The sequence below is a fragment of the Sphaerodactylus townsendi genome, linkage group LG15 (genome assembly GCF_021028975.2).
Source record: "Sphaerodactylus townsendi isolate TG3544 linkage group LG15, MPM_Stown_v2.3, whole genome shotgun sequence".
Lineage (NCBI taxonomy): Eukaryota > Metazoa > Chordata > Lepidosauria > Squamata > Sphaerodactylidae > Sphaerodactylus > Sphaerodactylus townsendi.
The window spans coordinates 29,513,196-29,531,441 of NC_059439.1; the positions used below are offsets into that span (position 1 = coordinate 29,513,196).

At 49.2% G+C, this 18,246-nt stretch overlaps 1 protein-coding gene across 1 annotated transcript; it reads left to right on the forward strand.

Moving 5' to 3' along the window:
• The first annotated feature begins 420 nt into the window (after positions 1–420).
• On the forward strand, positions 421–12,183 carry UBE2S (ubiquitin conjugating enzyme E2 S). Its single transcript, XM_048518214.1, has 4 exons — positions 421–914; positions 8,318–8,465; positions 10,688–10,878; positions 11,665–12,183. Exons 1-4 carry the CDS (start codon positions 912–914, stop codon positions 11,953–11,955), a joined length of 633 nt encoding a protein of 210 aa, XP_048374171.1. The 5' UTR covers positions 421–911; the 3' UTR covers positions 11,956–12,183.
• The last annotated feature ends 6,063 nt before the right edge of the window (positions 12,184–18,246 follow it).

An 18,246-nucleotide genomic window follows, 5' to 3' on the forward strand; every position in this document is an offset into this window, starting at 1 on the left:
TCTACCGTGTCCTAGAAAATTAACATAAATCAGTAGATTAATCTGACTCCCCTCAACTCATTGGGCGGGATTCCTTTCCTCGTCTATCCAATTAGAGCCCTGCCCGCTTTGTTTGAAACAGGAAAAACAGGGAAAGTAGGTTTTCCCCCTCAGCCGCTTTCTCATGGCTAATTGGCGACCAGCCTACGTCAATTTTCCTTCTCCCCAATCAGGGTCCCTCCGTCGCCGTCACTCCTATTGGTACAAAACCGCGTCAATCGAAATATTTTGAAACTCGCCCCGCCCACTCCTTCCCGCAGCCGTTAGCGGATAAACAAACTTCCTTCCCTTTAAAAAGCCGCTCTCCGGAACGTTCATATTCAAATCCTTCCAATCAGGCTCGATGAAACCGCCTCTCCACTACGCCTCTCCCCATTGGCTGCCGGCCGTCGCGGACATTGGCTGTCAACGGCTCTCCGTGAGGAGAGGCCCCGAGAAGGGAGGGGGGAGGAACGGACCCCTTCCGTTCTAACGGGCCTGATTGGGTGGCCTGGGTTCGAAAGGGGCGTGGCCGGCCGGGGCCGAGGGTTATAAAAGCGTTTGGTGGGCACTGGCCACCCTCATTAAATTGAGGGTGGCAGAGGAGGGTGGACGGCGACCTGGAGGGGGAGGAGGAGGAGGAAGTGGGATCCCCGGTTGTCCCCCATAACTATATGGCAAAAGGGAGAACTTAAGCGACGGGGTTTGGCGCCTGCCCAATAGGGGTCGGGGCTTCCTGGCCACGGAACTCGGGGGTGAACTGTTGAGTGGGGGAGGGTCCAGTAAAGGTGTTTGATCCGAAGTGATCAACTAGAGTCAGGCGCCTATGTAATCCCTGTAAAGATCAGGCTTAGACTGTGCAACTCTACAGCCTTTCGTGTAGACCCAGCACAATGGTGAGTGGCGTTTGGTTCTGTTCAGTCCACCTGTTTGAATGTGCTTCTTTCCTTATTGGGACCCACCCACAGAATTTGGGGGTGGCGATATCATGATCTGGTGACCTCCTTTGGAGATGAGCGGTCTGGAATCCTTTGTGCCACCTGTGCAAAGATTTGGAGGTCTTTCACCTTTGTTTGTGAACGTGTATTTAACATGCAGCTGGAAGAAAGGAAGAGGAGTCCCTGTTAGGGATCGTTTATGGGAGGGAAGTGGGTTTGGGGGGTCTGCTAAGTTGTGATATGATCCTAGTGTTAGGTTTGAGGGGCTGGGCGGCAAAAGATCACCGAGGTCTCCCACATTGTCGTGGGGTGGGATCTCGTGAATCAGGTAAGGTGCCAGCTTTGTACTGCACTTAAGTTCCAGATGTAGAGCTTAGTGGTGAGAGTCACAGATTCTTACACGGGCATGTGGAGAAGGCTCTTCCACCCTTCACATGAGACCCTCTGAATTCCCCGAGAAAATTGATTTAGAGAGTGGAAGGAACTTTTTAACCTGCTGTGCAAAATAACTGCCTTGAAGGATCTCTTTAAAATTGAAGAGTGGATATAACTAGGCCTAAGTCTGTGGGAAGGGAAATGAAAAGGGTTCTGTTTTGAAGGAAGGTCTGGATCTCTTTGAACATTAAAAAAAACCAAAACCCACAGGCACTTCAAACCTCATTCGGGAACGGGGAGCATGGACAAGGTATTACTTGAGAGAAGTTTAGCATCTCCTCCATCATCACGTTATCCCCCCATTTTATTCAACATTGTATCATTCCTTTGCTTCTCCTTCATCTTTAGATATAGGGCCTGTCAAGTATTAACATTTTTTGCGAGGTCTGGTATACTTACTTGGGGAGTATATACTTATTTTGGTGAAGCCGCATATTCTGTGGTGCAAACAGGATAAGTAATTGCTTCTGGTAGTGGTCGGATTGGCTTTTCTAAATGTTCTTTGTGAGTTGACTGCTTAGGACCACATTTGTTGGGGTATGCTTTCTAACATCTCTCGAGTGTAAAAGTTGGAAGTTTTTCCCTTGCTATCAGTTGGCTGCTTTGCACGTGTCTTTCCCTCATTCGTCTTCACTTTGATTTCCTAGTGCAAACCCACTAGACCTTTCTTCCAACAATACACCATCACTTTGTTAAGTACTGTTGAACTGTTCTGCAGCATAGTTTCTGAAGTCCTGCTTATTTATTTGAAACGTTTATGAGCCGCCTTTCCTCTCTTGCAGAACTCGAGGCGGTTTAAAACGTAAAGGAAACGAGTGTAAAAACGCAGTAAAACAGCAGTGATTAAAAATTATGAAAACACATTAAAGGTCATGATCTGAAAACTTGTATTAGGACTGCTGTTAAATAAACTAATCAAATGTAGTCTTAAATAAACCTGTCTTCAGTTTGCCCGAGGGTTTAGGCTTCTACTAGCGAGGGATTGGCTAGTTAAAAGGCATTTAAATCGGTTACTTTAGTGCATGGACAACTTTTATATTTTTTTTATGTCCATAGTGAAAAGTGTTTTCCCCTCCCCTTGCTTAATGCAAAACCTTCTCTGTTGGTGAGTGATTTTTCTTTCCAGTTTTGAAGTATTTCTGTTAAAAACACCACTAAGGACGTTTACCTTTAGATTTGGGGTTGGACCGATGGCTTGCTATTTTAAAACAGCATTGTTTTAAGGTGTATGATTCCAGCACATCTTTTGTTGGGGGGGGGGGGGTTGTCCTGACTTTAATCCAGTTTGGGCCTTGAGCGTCCAAAGTTTTGCTTTTGCCAGCGACTTTTGAAACCTTCCTCTCTCTATGGAGACCTGCACCAGCTTGACCTTTGTGTGTTTTCTGATGTATTTAATTGTAAACTCTCTTGTGGGAGGAATCTTTTGCAAAGAGGGGGTGGAGCTCAGGCTGGGGGAAGCCTTTTCATGCAGGCGGCAGCAGAGTGTGTGTGGAAAAATGGGCTTCCATGATAATTCAAAATCCGTTGGCAGCTTCCTTGCTCTTTGTTTGGGAAGGGGAGGGGGGTTCCATTTCTACAGAGGACGCCCCTCTGTATATCTGCAGAGTCCCGTTTGCTGTTTTGTTCCTCGCCAATGAGTTTTTCTTGTCAGTTGCGTTTCCGCTTTCCTACAAACAGGTGGTTGAAATAGACCAGCATCCACTGGTCACAGGCCAAGATGATACATTGATGCCAGTAATGTTTCACTGTTGGAATGCCTTTCAGGAGCAATTCTATACTGTTGGTGGAATCAGAAGGGTTCCCTCCCCCCCTCCCCAGACTTGTTCAGTAACCATGAAAATACTCTGTAGCGAAGTCTGATTTGCATTGGTGTTTAAAATTCCCAAGAAAATTGGCGATGCGGGCACAATGTGCCACGGTTTGTCGCTCCCAATAATTCCTTTTTGGCCTGAACGGATAATTTAAAAAAAATACAGCACCCTTTAGAGCTGTGGAACTGTGGAGGCTTATCTGGGCAATTCAGATTAGCCTGTGCACTCCAACACACGCCAGCTGGGTGACCTTGGGCTAGTCACTGTTCTTCAGAGCTCTCTCAGCCCCACCTACCTTACATGGTGTTTGTTGTGAGGGGGGAAGGGAAAGGAGACTGTCAGCCCCTTTGAGTCTCCTTGCAAGAGAGAAAGGGGGATATAAATCCAAACTCTTCGTCTTTAGTGGTCCCTTCAGAAGCTCTTGGAATGGTTGTAGTGTTTTATACATGAAATCTTCTGCTGGAGACGTCAAGAGTAATTTTAAGGCAACTTCTGTGCCTGGTCACCTGAGGTGAATACGAATTCCCTTTAGGTGACTAAACAGGAATTTGCGTTCCGTTTTTCTCTTGATGGGTGATGTTCCACACTGAATTTTGCTGCAGTCTAAAAGGGGTAGTGGACAAAACGGGCTAAATTGGCTTAAACCATACTGCTGTGGATCTTAACAGAAGGAAAGTATCGAACACAAGGAGTAGAAGAGAAAGATCGACAAGGAAAAGCAGTTTGCTTCTTTTCAGTGAGGGGTGGACATCTTGCATCGTTTATTTCTGGTTAGATTTTTTTTGTTCTAAAATTGGAGGAGGCTAGAAATGGCTGATCAGAGTTCCCTTTTTTTAAAAAAAAAAAAATTAAGGTTGGTCTTCAGTGAAAGGAAAGCAAAGGGGTGAAAATGCTTACCTACCAATACATCGTCTATTGAAGAGTTGCCCGAGATTTTTCAACTTGGGCACTCGCAAAGTGTAGTGGGGTTTCTTTCAGCGGAGATAGTTTGCCAGCGTTGGCTAGCCCCGTTGATCACTTGTTTCCTTCTAAAGGATACAGATGGGTATCGACAGGTGTCCAAGGACTGATAAATAGCGTGTGTGAAGGGGTCAGTCCTCTGTTCCCCAAGGAGAATCCTTAGGGGGGTGGGGAGTGGGGCCGGATTTCCAGACGGGCTGACTCCCCTCCTCTGTTTATCTCATGGTGCATTCCTGGCTGTGCTGGAATGTGGGATCTTCCCTTAAACCGAGGGGCCGAATTTCTGTTATTAGGAAGGTTTCGTCTTGCAGGGTTTGGAGGAGTGGCAAGTTCCAATAAGCAAAGAATCCTGGGCCCTTCTTGGGGGGTGAGATGGCTGGCAGCAAACGGGAAAGCTACGATCCTGATTCCTCCCCCTTTTCAATGAGGGAGGCCACTCTTGTTCAGCTCGGGGGAAGAGGCTCCGGCAGGGAACAGCTCAGCTGGCAAAAGGCCAATCCCTTGTGTTAAATACCTCAGGGGGAAAGGGGGGTAACACCTGAGCTGCTCCAAAGAGGCATCCTTCAGCTGCATTTTATCACTTTCTCTGCCTTTTGTGTGTCCTTTCAGAAAAAGATTTCTTGGCTTTGTAGGGAACGGGGCTTCTTACTGAGACGCTACAGTGCGACTCCTTCCAACTTGCTTTTGAACCAGCATGTTTGAAGGCTGCATCGCAAGCCTGGCCTGCAAACAACCACCCAGGGTTTGGCAGTTTTTGCAACATAATAATAATCTTCACGCTATACCAGTGGTGGCCAATTGGCCATGCTGGCAGGGGCTGATGGGAATTGTAGTCCATAACATCTGGAGTGCCAAAGGTTCGCCACCACGGCGCTATACCCTAAAAGGTTGTCCTCACCATCCACTTGGACAAGAAGAAGAAGAATTATTTGATTCCCCACTTCTCCACCGGATTGGCAGAGGCTTATCTGGTGAACCAGATGTGTTTCCACACTCATACATTCCTGCTGGGTGACCTTGGGCGAGTCACAGTTCTCACTGAACTCCCTCAGCTCCACCTGCCTCACAAGGTGTCTGTTGTGGGGAGAGGAAGGGAAAGGAGCTTCTCGACCACCTTGAGTCTCTGTACAGGAAAGAGAGGAAGGGTGTAAATTCAAACTTTTCTTCTTTTCTCTCATGGGGTATATGTGCTGATGTGCCTTTAAAATTGGGTTGGGGCATGCAGTGAGTTAAGCAGAAACACCTTAAATAGTGGTCAGAGGCAAGACTGTTACCTTTAAAAACATGTTTCCTCTTACTTATAGTAGAAGAGTTTGGATTTATATTCCCCCCTTTCTCTCCTGCAGGAGACTCAAAGGGGCTTACAATCTCCTTGCCCTTCCCCCCCTCACAACAAACACCCTGTTAGGTAGATGGGGCTGAGAGAGCTCCGAGAAGCTGTGACTAGCCCAAGGTCACCCAGCTGGCGTGTGTGGGAGTGCACAGGCTAATCTGAATTCCCCAGATAAGCCTCCACAGCTCAGGCGGCAGAGCTGGGAATCAAACCCGGTTCCTCCAGATTAGATACATGAGCTCTTAACCTCCTACGCTACTGCTGCTATGGTGAAGCCTAGCCCAATTTCATCAGAGCTTGGAAGCTAAATAGAGTCAACCGTGGTTAGTATTTGGATGGAGACCATCAAAGAAGACGGAGACTGCCATGCAGAGGCCAAAAATCTCTGCTCATCTCTTGGGGTCACCATGTGTGAGTTGTGAGCTGACAGCACACACACATTGTTTTCCTGCACAGCTTTTGACTTCTGTAAGTTGGCTGAAGGGGAAGAGCACAAATGAACGGTGTCCCGTTTGGAAACAGATGTTCATTTCTGTTACACTTGTGCTACTTGGAACAGCACACTGTCGGGCCCTACTTGCGTGTAAATTGACTGGTGGGGTGGAGGGGCAGGGTTGGGACCTGTAAGTGCCCCAGTTTGGTTTTGAGCAACAAACGTGCAGGGGACAACGCTTTGTGTGAAATCTTTGAGCGGTTAGTCCCTCTTTAAGGAGGGTGCTAGCTTTCCTGGACAAAACCAGGAGATGATGTCCTAATGTGGAGTAGCCCTCACCAGCTTTTAGGTCTGTCACAAGACATGCCCATGGTTAACTCAACATTCAGAATATTATTATGGGGTAGGTGCTCTGTATAGGTAGAGTCAGTCTTGAAGACAATACACCAGAGAAAGCAGTCAGCTGTAGTCTCGGAAGAGCAAAAGTTCTAAACTGTTAGTACAAACTTCTTTGAGAGCGTTATAAATTGAGATCCTAGTATTGGGCTAGGCTTCACTACTGCACAGAGGATTATCGGCTGCCCTCTCCCCTCCTTGGAAGAACTCTATAATTCCCAAAGCCTAAAGAAAGCCCAAAATATTCTGAGAGACCCGTCTCATCCAGCACACTCTCTTTTTGAACTGTTACCATCCGGCAGACGATACAGGTCTATCAAAACTAGGACAAAGAGGCTTAGAGACGGCTTCTACTCTAGAGCTGTGGCTATGCTAAACTCCGCGGCTTCGTGTTGATGTGTTTGGGGCTGTGTAGGGATGGGTGGAGGAAGGGGAAAGTGAGGATGGGGTATGAGTCTGAAATTGTGTGCATTGAGGAATGCTGCTGTAAATTTTGTTGTGCGTGCACAATGACAATAAAATGCTTATGCTTAAATAAGGGCCTCTGACCACTGCTTAAGGTGTCTCTGTTTAACTCACTGCATGCCTTCATCCAATTTTAAAGGCACAACAGCATATATACCCCATGAGAGAAAAGAAGAAGAAAAGTTTGGATTTATATCCCCCTTTGTCTCCTGGGCCTAATTGAAGGATTTCCGAGACCAAACTTACCGGAGTTTGGTTGCCGAAGCCAAAATATACCTAAGCCAAAATATAATTACTGAGTTGATGACTGACAGATGTGCTTGTTGTTAAGTTTGATTGTTTAAATAGTCGAAAAAAGACTGCCCAGGCCAAAATACAGTTGGTGGTTGATTATTGACAAAAGTGTAAGTTAAGATTTCTCTGTATTGTAAACATCGTAGTTACTTGAAAGTCTGAATGAATTGTTTTGGTGAATGCATTTCTGTATGTACATTACGTTATAAAGATTTAAAAATCGTCATTGTCTGGGGACGAGTGAATTAGCCTCATGGTCAACTCAAAGCTCTTTGTGCCCCGTGCCGTTCTCTCTTTCATCGCCTCCAAGAAAATCTGAACGGAAAATTATTTGGGGCTCTCTGTGTGCACCTGTGGACATCAGCTGTGCTTAGAAAGTTGTTTCCCTTTTGTCAGTGGCTGAACACTCTTGCCGGTTCCGGCTGGAGGGGGAAATGGTCCTGTCCCATTCATGGAGTTTTGTTCAGCAGGCTGATGGTATTTGTCCCCACGCCGTGAGAAAAGTCACCCATCCGATTTTAATACATTAAGCCTCTGTTAAAGGGATTGGCCGTTTTCTCCAGGTAATTGGCAACCCGGCACCAATGTTGGTCACAGTTCTTTACTTCCTTATTAAATTAAAGTAAAGGTACAGTTTCCCCTTCAGTCGTGTCCGACCCTGGGGTACCACTGCGAGCAGTGATTTTAAAGGCAAGCCTGTTTGGTGGGGTAGTTTGCCATTGCTCTTTCTGGCTATTCTTTACCCCTAGCTATGAGCTAGGTCAGGGGTCTGCAACCTGTGGCTCTCCAGGTGTTCATGGACTACAAATCCCATCAGCCCCTGCCAGCATGTTCATGGCCAATTGGCCATGCTGGCAGGGGCTGATGGGATTTGTAGTCATGAACATCTGGAGAGCCACAGGTTGTAGACCCCTGAGCTAGGTACTCATTTACCAACCAAGAAATGGGTGGATGGCTGAGTTGACCATGAGCCAGCTGCCAGGATATCTAACCCACATGGGGCTCGAACTCCAGATCGTGTGAGTGGCAGTGCAAGCACTTAACCACTATGCCACGTAGCTCCTATCTTATTAAATTGCAGGGGGGAAATAAAAAGGAAAGCGAAAGAGATGAATGTCTGTGTGGCGCTTGGATCAGCTGGGCTCTGCCTTGTCTGCTTCCTGAGGAGCTTGGCAGCTCCTGGGAGAAAGAAGTCCGCTCAACTGAGATTCCCCTCGATCTCTTTTTTTTTCAGAATTCCAATGTGGAGAATCTGCCTCCCCACGTGATCCGGCTTGTGTACAAGGACATCTCTGCCTTGACGTCAGACCCACCCGAAGGCATCAAGGTGTTCCCCAACGAAGAAGATATCACAGATGTGCAGGTCACCATTGAGGGACCTGGTAAGAGGGGATGGTTAAGGTTTTCTCTCTCTAAATGCTACAGGAATTAGAGAATGCTACCTTCAAGGGGCTACTCTGGCTCTTGGGGGGGGAGCGCCCCCTTGTGGCTCAGAGTGAAAACCCAACCTGGAGGCGTGCAATCAAAAGGAATGGAAAAGGGCTTTGTTAGGGGTGTGAAGGAGGTATTTTTCTGTACATCTACCATGGGGAGCATAAGAGGGCAGGGAAGAAATCAGGCCAAAGGTTCGTCTAAATCAGCATAGCCTCTGCAGCAGTTCGATCTTTCCAGGGAGCCCAGCAAGTGAGCAGCGTGCGAAGGCAACACTTTTTGTGGCTTTTCCCCTCAGGCAGATTTAACTTCGCATATCCTGCCTCCGAGCCTGGACAATTCCATTTAAGGAGCAGCAGTGGCGTAGTGGCTAAGAGCAGTGGCTAAGAGCAGGTGCACTCTGATCTGGAGGAACCGGGTTTGATTCCCAGCTCTGCCGCTTGAGTTGTGGAGGCTTATCTGGGGAGTTCAGATTAGCCTGTGCACTCCCACACACGCCAGCTGGGTGACCTTGGGCTAGTCACAGCTTCTCGGAGCTCTCTCAGCCCCACCTACCTCAGGGGTGTTTGTTGTGAGGGGGGAAGGGCGAGGAGATTGTAAGCCCCTTTGAGTCTCCTGCAGGAGAGAAAGGGGGGATATAAATCCAAACTCTTCTTCTTCTTAACAAGGCAGTTCCCCTCTACCATAGAGGATTTGGAATAGACGTCTCACTGAAATTCTCAGAGCGTTTGCTACTCCAGAGATTCTGTGCAAAGGGGGAGGGAATATCCAATGCTGTCCACAGTCAAGAGCTTTTAAAATTTCTTTCCTACGAGGAGAAACTTAGGGAGCTGGGTATGTTTAGTTTGGTGAAGAAAAGGTTAAGAGGTGACATGTTTAGGAATTTGAAGGGACGTCATGTTGGTGAGGGAGCAAGCTTGTTTCCTGCTGCTCCAGAGACTGGGACCAGGAGTCATGGGTTCAAGGTGAAGGAGAAGAGATTCCACCAAAACATCAGGAAAAACTTCCTGACAGTAAGGGCTGTTCGACAGTGGAATGCACTGCCTCGGAGTGTGGTGGAGTTTCCTCCTTTAAAGAGAGGCTGGACAGCCCCCTGTCAGGAGTGCTTTGATTGTGTGTTCCTGCATTGCAGAGGGTTGGACTTGATGGCCCTCGGGGTCTCTTCCAACTCTATGATTCTATGTGCGTGGGGAGGGGGGGGTGTCTTTAGTTCTGCTTCTTTCAGAAGGGACAGGCCTGCTTCTAAATCTTCCAGTTCACTTTCCTAATCTGGAAGCTGCCCACAGATGCAAACCAACGCACTGACTGTTTCCTAGTGCACTGAAAATCCAGTTGACCCAGGCTTGCTTAGCAACCAAGGAATTCATGGCCAGATTCAGTGTGCTGCAAGGGATCTCTGTATCTGGTGAGAATAAAAGAATGTCACATCAATGTGACCACTCATCAGAAGCCCCATGAATTGGGATCCAGATGTGCACCTAGAAATTAGACCTTTGGACCAGCTACATCAGTCCTGTCCATTCTGATTGGCAGAGGTCGCCGACGCAGTATAGTGGTTAAGAGCAGGTGGATTCTAATCTGGAGAAGCGGGTTTGATTCCCTGCTCCTCCACTGGAGTGGCAGAAGCTTATCTGGTTCACCGGATGTGTTTCCACATTCCTGCTGGGTGACCTTGGGCTAGTCACAGTTCTCTCTGAACTCTCTCAGCCCCACCCACTTCACAAGGTGTCTGTCGGGGGGAGAGGAAGCGAAAGGAGCTTGTAAACCACCTTGAGTCTCCTTACAGGACAGAAAGGTGGGGTATAAATCTAAACTCCTCTTCTTCTCCTCCTCCTTATTTCACCCATGGCTACTGGGGGTTCAGTTGCCTGCAGTTCCAAAGCAGATGAAGCTGATCCATGCATACATAATAATTTATACCGTGCACAACATTTTTAGTTTGGATTTTCAGGTGCCTACTTGTGACCATAAAGTACAAACTGGTCCCTTAAGTAGAGTGGACCCGCAAGCCATGTGATCTCGGTTAAGCAAACGTTGAAATGTGTGTACACTTCTGCTGGGCCCTGGGGCTCTTGGCAGTGGTTCGAAGCTGTCTGCATGGCTTGGGAGGGGTAGGACACCCGTGTTGAAACTGTCCTGAGTCCCGTTCTTTCTCTGACCGCTTGTGCTGCAGAAGGGACGCCCTACTCCGGAGGCCTCTTCCGCATGAAGCTGATCCTCGGCAAAGACTTCCCGGCCAGCCCGCCCAAAGGCTACTTCCTGACCAAAATCTTCCACCCCAACGTGGGTGCCAACGGCGAGATCTGCGTAAACGTCCTCAAGAAAGACTGGAAAGCGGAACTGGGCATCCGGCACGTCCTGCTGGTGAGGGTCTGCTTCAATCGGTGGCCCTGGAGGGTGGTGGGTTTGGAGGCCCATTTGGGACTGTGGTACGTGAAGCCTTAGTGTAGAAGCCACGCTTCGAACCGGCGGGGTGATGCTTTAAGCCAGTGGTGGCGAACCTTTGGCACTCCAGATGTTATGGACTACAATTCCCATCAGCCCCTGCCAGCATGGCCAATTGGTATATTGTTATAATGCTGGCAGAGGCTGATGGGAATTGTAGTCCATAACATCTGGAGTCCAAAGGTTCGCCACCACGGCTTTAAGCACTTGAAAAATATCTCTGGGGTCCTTCTCAATGCTTGAGACAGCTTGTGGCGTAGTGGTTAAGAGCAGGTGCACTCTGATCTGGAAAACCGGGCTTGATTCCCCACTCTGCCACTTGAGCTGTGGAGGCTTATCTGGTGAACCAGATTAGCTTGTGCACTCCAACACATGCCAGCTGGATGACCTTGGGCCAGCCACAGCTCCCCTGAGCTCTCTCAGCCCAACCCACCTCACAGGGTGTTTGTTGGGGGGGTGGGAAGGGAAAGGAAATTATCAGCCTTTGAGTCTCCTTACACCAGAGAAATGGGGGGTATAAATGAACGAACAAGGTGTCTGTTGTGGGGAGAGGAAGGGAAAGAAGCTTTGTAGGCAACCTTGAGTCTCCTTACAAGAGAGAAAGGTGGAATATACATCCAAACTCTTCCTTTTCTTCTCTTGGTTGCTTTCTGCTCCAGGCTTGTCTGTCTGACTCTCTTTTCTTTCTTCTTGTTCCCGCTACAGACCATCAAGTGTTTACTCATCCACCCAAACCCAGAATCGGCTCTGAATGAGGAAGCGGGGCGTCTCCTGCTAGAGAACTATGAGGAGTACGCTGCCCGGGCCCGCCTCCTAACTGAGATTCACGCACAGCCATCGGCCGGCCTGCGCACCAAGGACCCCGCCGAGCCTTGTTCCTCTTCGGCAGGCGCTTCCGGGGAGGGCCCCATGGCCAAGAAACATGCAGGCGACAGAGACAAGAAGCTGGCCTCCAAGAAGAAGACCGACAAGAAGCGAGCGCTTCGGCGGCTCTAGGGGACCAAGGGGGGTGGGGGTGGGCGGGAGGGGTTCTGGCACACGGGGTGGGTGGCGGGCATTGGGCTTTCACAGTACATCCTCCATTTCTCCTCTTTCTTCCTTTCCCACCTGCCTTTTGAAGCTGCGGTCCAACTCTGTCTCGCCTTCGTCAGGTTTTTCTTTTCCACCTTTAAGTTATTTAAATTATAAAAGCAGAAAAAATCTATTAAATGCCTTTTTTTCTAAGGGTGGCTCTGCGTGTATGCCGGTGCCCTCGTGTCAGTCTGAGGGAGGCCCCACGTTTAGGGCAGCGGGGTCCCATCTGAATATAGACGGAGCCAGGACGAAGATTGAAAAGGTTTTAATCATGTTTGGGATGTGCAGACGGTCTCAGTGGAGTTGCTAGAAGGGAGAGTTCTTATAATCGGACCTCAGAGTGGTTTAGCGGTCACTTGATACAGGACTAACATCTATGTGTTTTCAAAGATGTGATTAAGGGATCCATCGCCATGAGTTGTGGTGGCTTTAAAAAAAAATTAAGCAAATACATGGAGATCAGTATCTGTCCGTGAGTGTTAGCCATGAATGTTAAATGGAACCTCCATGGCGAAGAGAAGTATGCCTGTTTATCAGAAGCTGGGGGAGGCTGAATAACCCCCCGCTTGCTGCTGTGCTTGTGAGACTTTGAAAGTCATCTTGTTCTTGCTGGATTGGTTGGGGCAAAACGGTCCGCTTGCCCTGTGGCTAGCTGAGCTCACGCTTTTCAAATGCCGGCGCAGAGCCGCTGTGGTTGAGTCCAGGATGCATCGGCTGGGGGGCACCGTTTCACGTTGCCTCCCGATTCAGATTGTCTTACTGGAGGTCCAAAGAGACGAGGCGGGACTTTAAGAGGTGAGTGATGTGCTAGCGGTTTTGCAGGTGAGCAACTTGGCCGTTTGCTGAAAGGTTTACATAACCCGTGAGCTTGATTTTGACCCACTTCCGTGTACGTGGAACCGAAAAGCCCAGAGGCAGCTTAAAACAGCAGTAGGTCTGTCGCACAGCTTCTTCAAGCCTTACAGCTCCATCTAATGGCAAAGGGTGGGCTGCAAGTGTGGTTGGTAAAGGATGTATTAAATAATCTGTTGTGAGACACAATAGGAGGACTAGTGTGTCTCATCCAGTCCAGGGTATATGTGCATTTATTTGCTGTGTACTTTCTCCTACCTATGGCCAAAACAAGTCAGTATTTCTGACGCTGCATTCAGACATGGCAGTAAACCATAGTTTGGTCAAACCTCAGTTAGTTGCAAGGCCAGGATGCAGAACTGGGCTTTGAAGGATTGTCGTAACTTGGACTGGATTTCTGTCTAACGTGTTCAGCTGCTGCACTAATTGGTTTTGTATAGATGACGCTTTATTGTGACGTGTGCATTTGCCGAGTGGTGCTGCGTCCCCCTATCCAGCAACCCAGCTGGAAAGCCGCCCTGCATGACCACCTTCTTGGACCAGCGGGTCAGATTGCCTGTCAGGACAATAACAGGATTCCTGTCTTTGGTTCTGGCACTGGGGGGGGGGGGGGGGGGGGGGGAATCCCTTCTTGTGGGCCGGAAATTAGGAGGTTCCTTTCGCAGGCCTTCTTTGATGCCTGCTGAACACCCAGAAGTGGTAAAGTTGGTAATCTCTCTGTTGCCAGCAGGGGGCAGCGCTGCTCTTTGTTCCCATCCCGGTCAAGATGTTTTGTTAGGATTTCCAGAAGAGCTGCAGGAAATTGAGGCACTTTGGGGTGGAGTGTTCCCTTCCAAAAGAACGCCTTCTGTTTCTCCCCACCCCTCGCCGCCCCCTTGTGTGGGAAGGTGCCTTTCCCCCTTCTTACTGCCTTTGGGTTTGTTGTGGACTCTCACATGCTCACTCCATTCTGTGCTGTGGATTGGGAAGCGTTGGGGACAAGCCCTTAAGATGGAATTTGAGTTCTCTTGCTTCCTGATCCTGTCTCCAGCACGAACAATGGGACCGTCTGTTCTCCTAGCAAACCTGACTCCTATAGCAGGGAAGCCAATTTGGATCGTTCCCACTTTGGGTATATTCTTGGCGCTAGCTAAAAGAGGCATCGTTGACCGTATCCCTGTCCAGCATTTCCTCCCTCCTTTCCTGGAGACGTCGGAACCCGGGACCCCCGCCTTGTTCTTTTTTTTTACTCCCAAACGTAGCTTGAGCTGGGGTTTCAAGCCCCCAACGTGGCTTCTGTGCTGCCCCGAGATGTAGGAAGCCGATTGTGCAAAAAGGATCTTTCATCATCGATCGAACGCAAATAACGGAGTAGGAGGATAACTGTCAAAGTGGATTGGTGTGACTTGCAGTCAAATTTAAGTGGCAAATCCCCCTCTCTTCCATTTCCCCCCCCCCCCCACAATGAACACGGCAGCACTTGTTCACTCTGTCCACAAGGTGGCTCTCGCTTGCCACGTTGGAAGCCAGAAGTCCTAGTGCGACTCTTTCTGTTTGAGCGCGACTCTTTCTGATTGATCCGTTCTCTTCGAAAGAGAGGTGGGTCCTTTGTAGCTCCCTCGATAGTCTTGGCCTGCGCTTTGATTCATTCTGCAGCTGTTGCTGGGTCTAGAGAGGGCGAAGGCAGAGCAGGCCGCTGTGATTACAGAGGAAGATTTCAGAACCGGAGAGGGCTGCCTCTGGAGTCCCTCCCCCTCCCCCCCAATTCCTGCTGATTATCACAAGCTCCTTACGACCATATTTACAGCATCCTTTCCGCATGGGGATTAGTGGCGGATGAACGCTAACTGGCTTTTGGTTAAAACTTGATAAAGCAAGAAGGCAGCGGAGCAGTTACATAACCCTCCTTTCCCATTCTCCCAGTCGTTTCAGTCCTCGTAGGGCCCAAATGTGGGTTAAAAGACGGGGCTTGGGAGGGGAAGAAAACCACCACTCCTGGGCTGGTGGAGCCAAGCTGGTCACCTCGTTTCTGCGCGGGAACGCGGGTCTATTCATGCAGCAGAATGAAGCAATAGAATGGTCTTTCTTTTGCGTTGGAGGTACAGAACCGGTTTTCAGTGCCACGCTCCCCCCAAGGAGAAAATGAACAAAGCAGGGCGAAAAATTCTACATTAGGACTAAAAGGAGGAATCCAGTGAGAATGTAAAAGCTAACGTTCGTTCTAGGGGAAGCTTTGGTTAGCCTCTAAAGCCCCCTGATTTATTTTGCTAATCCAGGCTAAGGTGGCCACCCATCCGGAGTTATCTACCGTGGGAGCGCCCATAGTGGTATCTCCCTCGCTCACGTGCTGTCTACCGTCCCGCTCTGTTGCTGGGTTCGGTTCAGCCAATTTGAATTCAGTTCGCCCTCTCTGTACATTTGGCAACTTGAATAAGATGGGGATTCAGCAGGTCAAGCCCGCCCCACCCCCACCACCCCGGCAAGGCATGCCAGTATGACATGAGCACATTGATGCACAGTTTCTTGCATCGTATCCCGGCTGGATACACATGGCCGAGAATCCTGCATCCTCCATTGAGTTGCTCTTCCAGATCTGAGTCAAGTTGCTAACTGGACAGGACGATAAAAGCTCTGCCAGATATCAAGACGTGGGCGATTTAGATTTTTCAGGATGTGCAGCTGAAACAGTGTCAAACCAATATCAAAGGGACCTTTTGGGAAATCAGCAAGTTCTGGATCTGAAGGTGTGGTCAGAAGTGTCCATCTTTTTCTGTGTGCTTCCCAGTATGTCAAAGCCAGAAGAGGAAAACATTTTAAAGAATTTGGATTTATACTCCACCTTTCTCTCCTGTAAGGAAACTCAAGGTAGCCTACAAGCTCCTTTCTCTTCCTCTCCCCACAACAGACACCTGGTGAGGCAGGTGGGGCTGAGAGAACTGACTAGCCTCCTCTGCCCCCCCCCCCCCCCGGGCAGCAACCACCTGGAGCACAGGCACCAGGCCTGCCAACCGAGTTCTCCCTGCTCATCGCAGTGCACGGACATCGAGCAGGGCCCAGCAGGAATGTAGGAGTGTGGAAACACATCTGGTTCACCAGATAAGCCTCTGCCACTCCGGTGGAGGAGTGGGGAATCAAACCCGGTTCTCCAGATTAGGATCCACCTGCTCTTAACCACTACACCACGCTGGCTCCACACAATTTTGCCTGTAGAACAGCTTGGGACAGTTCTCAACTTACGGTACTGCGGCGTTAAAGTCGTGGTGAGGGGTGAGGAGAGAAAGCCCCCGTAACCGACGCTGATGCTGAAGAGTGGTCTGAAATGGTCTCTTGTGGTAGACGAGTTGTTTGGAAAGTCAAGTTGTCTGTGAGGGGTGTGTGCCATGTAGCATGCTGACGTCACTCAGGCAAGAGACTGCCCCAAGTCATGACTTAGGCCAGTGATGGCAAATCTTTTTGAGACAGAGTGCCCAAATTGCAACCCAAACCCCACTTATTTATTGCAAAGTGCCAACCTGGCAATTTAATCTGAAAACTGAGGTTTTAGTTTAGAAAAAGCCAGTTGGCTCCCTCTTCCTCTGCCCCACCCGCTTGAGCAGGGGCTAGCTTGCTCTAGCCTCCAGCAAGTCCTGCGCACACCGCTCTGTGCCTCTCTAGCATCTCTGCCTCCTCTGCGCCCCCCCCCGCTCGGGCAGCAGCCACCTGGAGCACAGGCACCAGGCCCACCAGCCGAGTTCTCCCTGCTCACCGCGGTGCACGCACATCATGCTCAGTGGCCTAGGCCAGCCTAGAGGTGTGTGGGGTGTGTGTGTGATTTTCCGCCCCCAACATGACGAACTCTGTGTGCGCGTGCCCACAGAGAGGGCTCCGAGCGCCACCTGTGGCACCCGTGCCGTAGGTTCGCCATCACTGGCTTAGGCTATTAGGAAGGGAGTTTCAGAAAAGGTCACCATGTGGCCATGAATCTGGCAGCACTATGGGGCACAGTGCCACACTGTTGGCGAGGTGGCTGTCGCTTTTTCTGCCGCGTTCCCCCTTGTTGACAAATTGTGCGATAAGCATGTTTTAGCTCCCGGTTTCTCTTCCAGGTCACCCAATCTGCCCCGGTGACCTACCCTCGGGAGCTGCTAGGAACACAACCTCTCTGTGCTGTCGGTTTACACACAACATCCTTTATTGAAAAACAAGACACAGTACATGAATTTTAAACATTTGTCCCCCCTTCAGTAAATTAACCCCTGCCCATCTGCTCCCTAGAAAGTGCCCCTCTTCTTAAGATAATAAGAAAACCTAGATCGAGAGAGGAAGAAAAGCAAAAGGACGTGCAGCCAAACCCCGCCTCTAGAAGTTACAGCGTCAACTTTCTATCCATCCCCCTGCAAACAAAAGCAAAAAGTGGCGGGGAATTTCGCTGAATGGGTTTTAAATGCATCTTTGGGGTAAGAACTGACAAAGGGCAGGATCGATTCTTCACCGCGCGGGGCGACCAAACAACAGCTATCTAGACTGGTAACGTTGATCACGAGCATTTGCAGGGCTAGGAACTGGGTGCTTTCAGCCAGACCAGGTTATTTGGCTACGATCCCATAGCTGGTTACCAAAAAGCTGGTCCCGTTGATCGTATGGAACTGACTTTGAAGGAAACCTGTTCCAACACTGGGTGCCAGGTTGGCCCAAAGTCTAAGGGCAAACCTGCACCTAGCGGGTTAACTCAGTTCTATGTCAAAACCAAGAATCGCGTCACACACTAAGGCGGAAGATAAATTAATGCAAAACCAATGAATCTCAAAAGTTTCTGCTATAATTCATAAAGTGTGTGACGCGATTCTTGGTTTTGACATATCTTTACGTTACACACATTGTTGTATAACTCAGTTCTATATCATTTTAGGTGTCGTGGCTTTTCACCAGAGGATCTTGGGACACAGTTTTGTTGTGTGCTGAGAGTTCTGCCTTGAAGCCTAGTTGGGGCCTGAGTCCTCGCTCTCCAATTCAAGAAAATGGGAACTGGAAAGTTTGCTAGCAGCTAGAAGTCCTAGGTGACCTGGGAAGAAGAGAAGGAGTTTGGATCCACACCTGGCTTTTCTCAACCATAAGAAGTCTTAAAGCGGCTTACAAACTCCTTCCCTTCCTCTTCCCACAAGAGACATCTTGTGAAGCAGGTGGGGCTGAGAGAACTGTGATTAACCCAAGAACACCCAGCAGGCTTCATGTGGAGGAGCAAGGAAACAAACGTGGTTCCCTAGATTAGTGTCCACCATTCAACTACCACACCACGCTGGGAGAGAGGAGTGCTAGAAACTGGGAGTTACAGCATTGCGGGGACATCTTGCAGAGGAGGCGTATTAAACTAGGCTTGGGTTAGGAACCGAGGCGTCTGGGTTC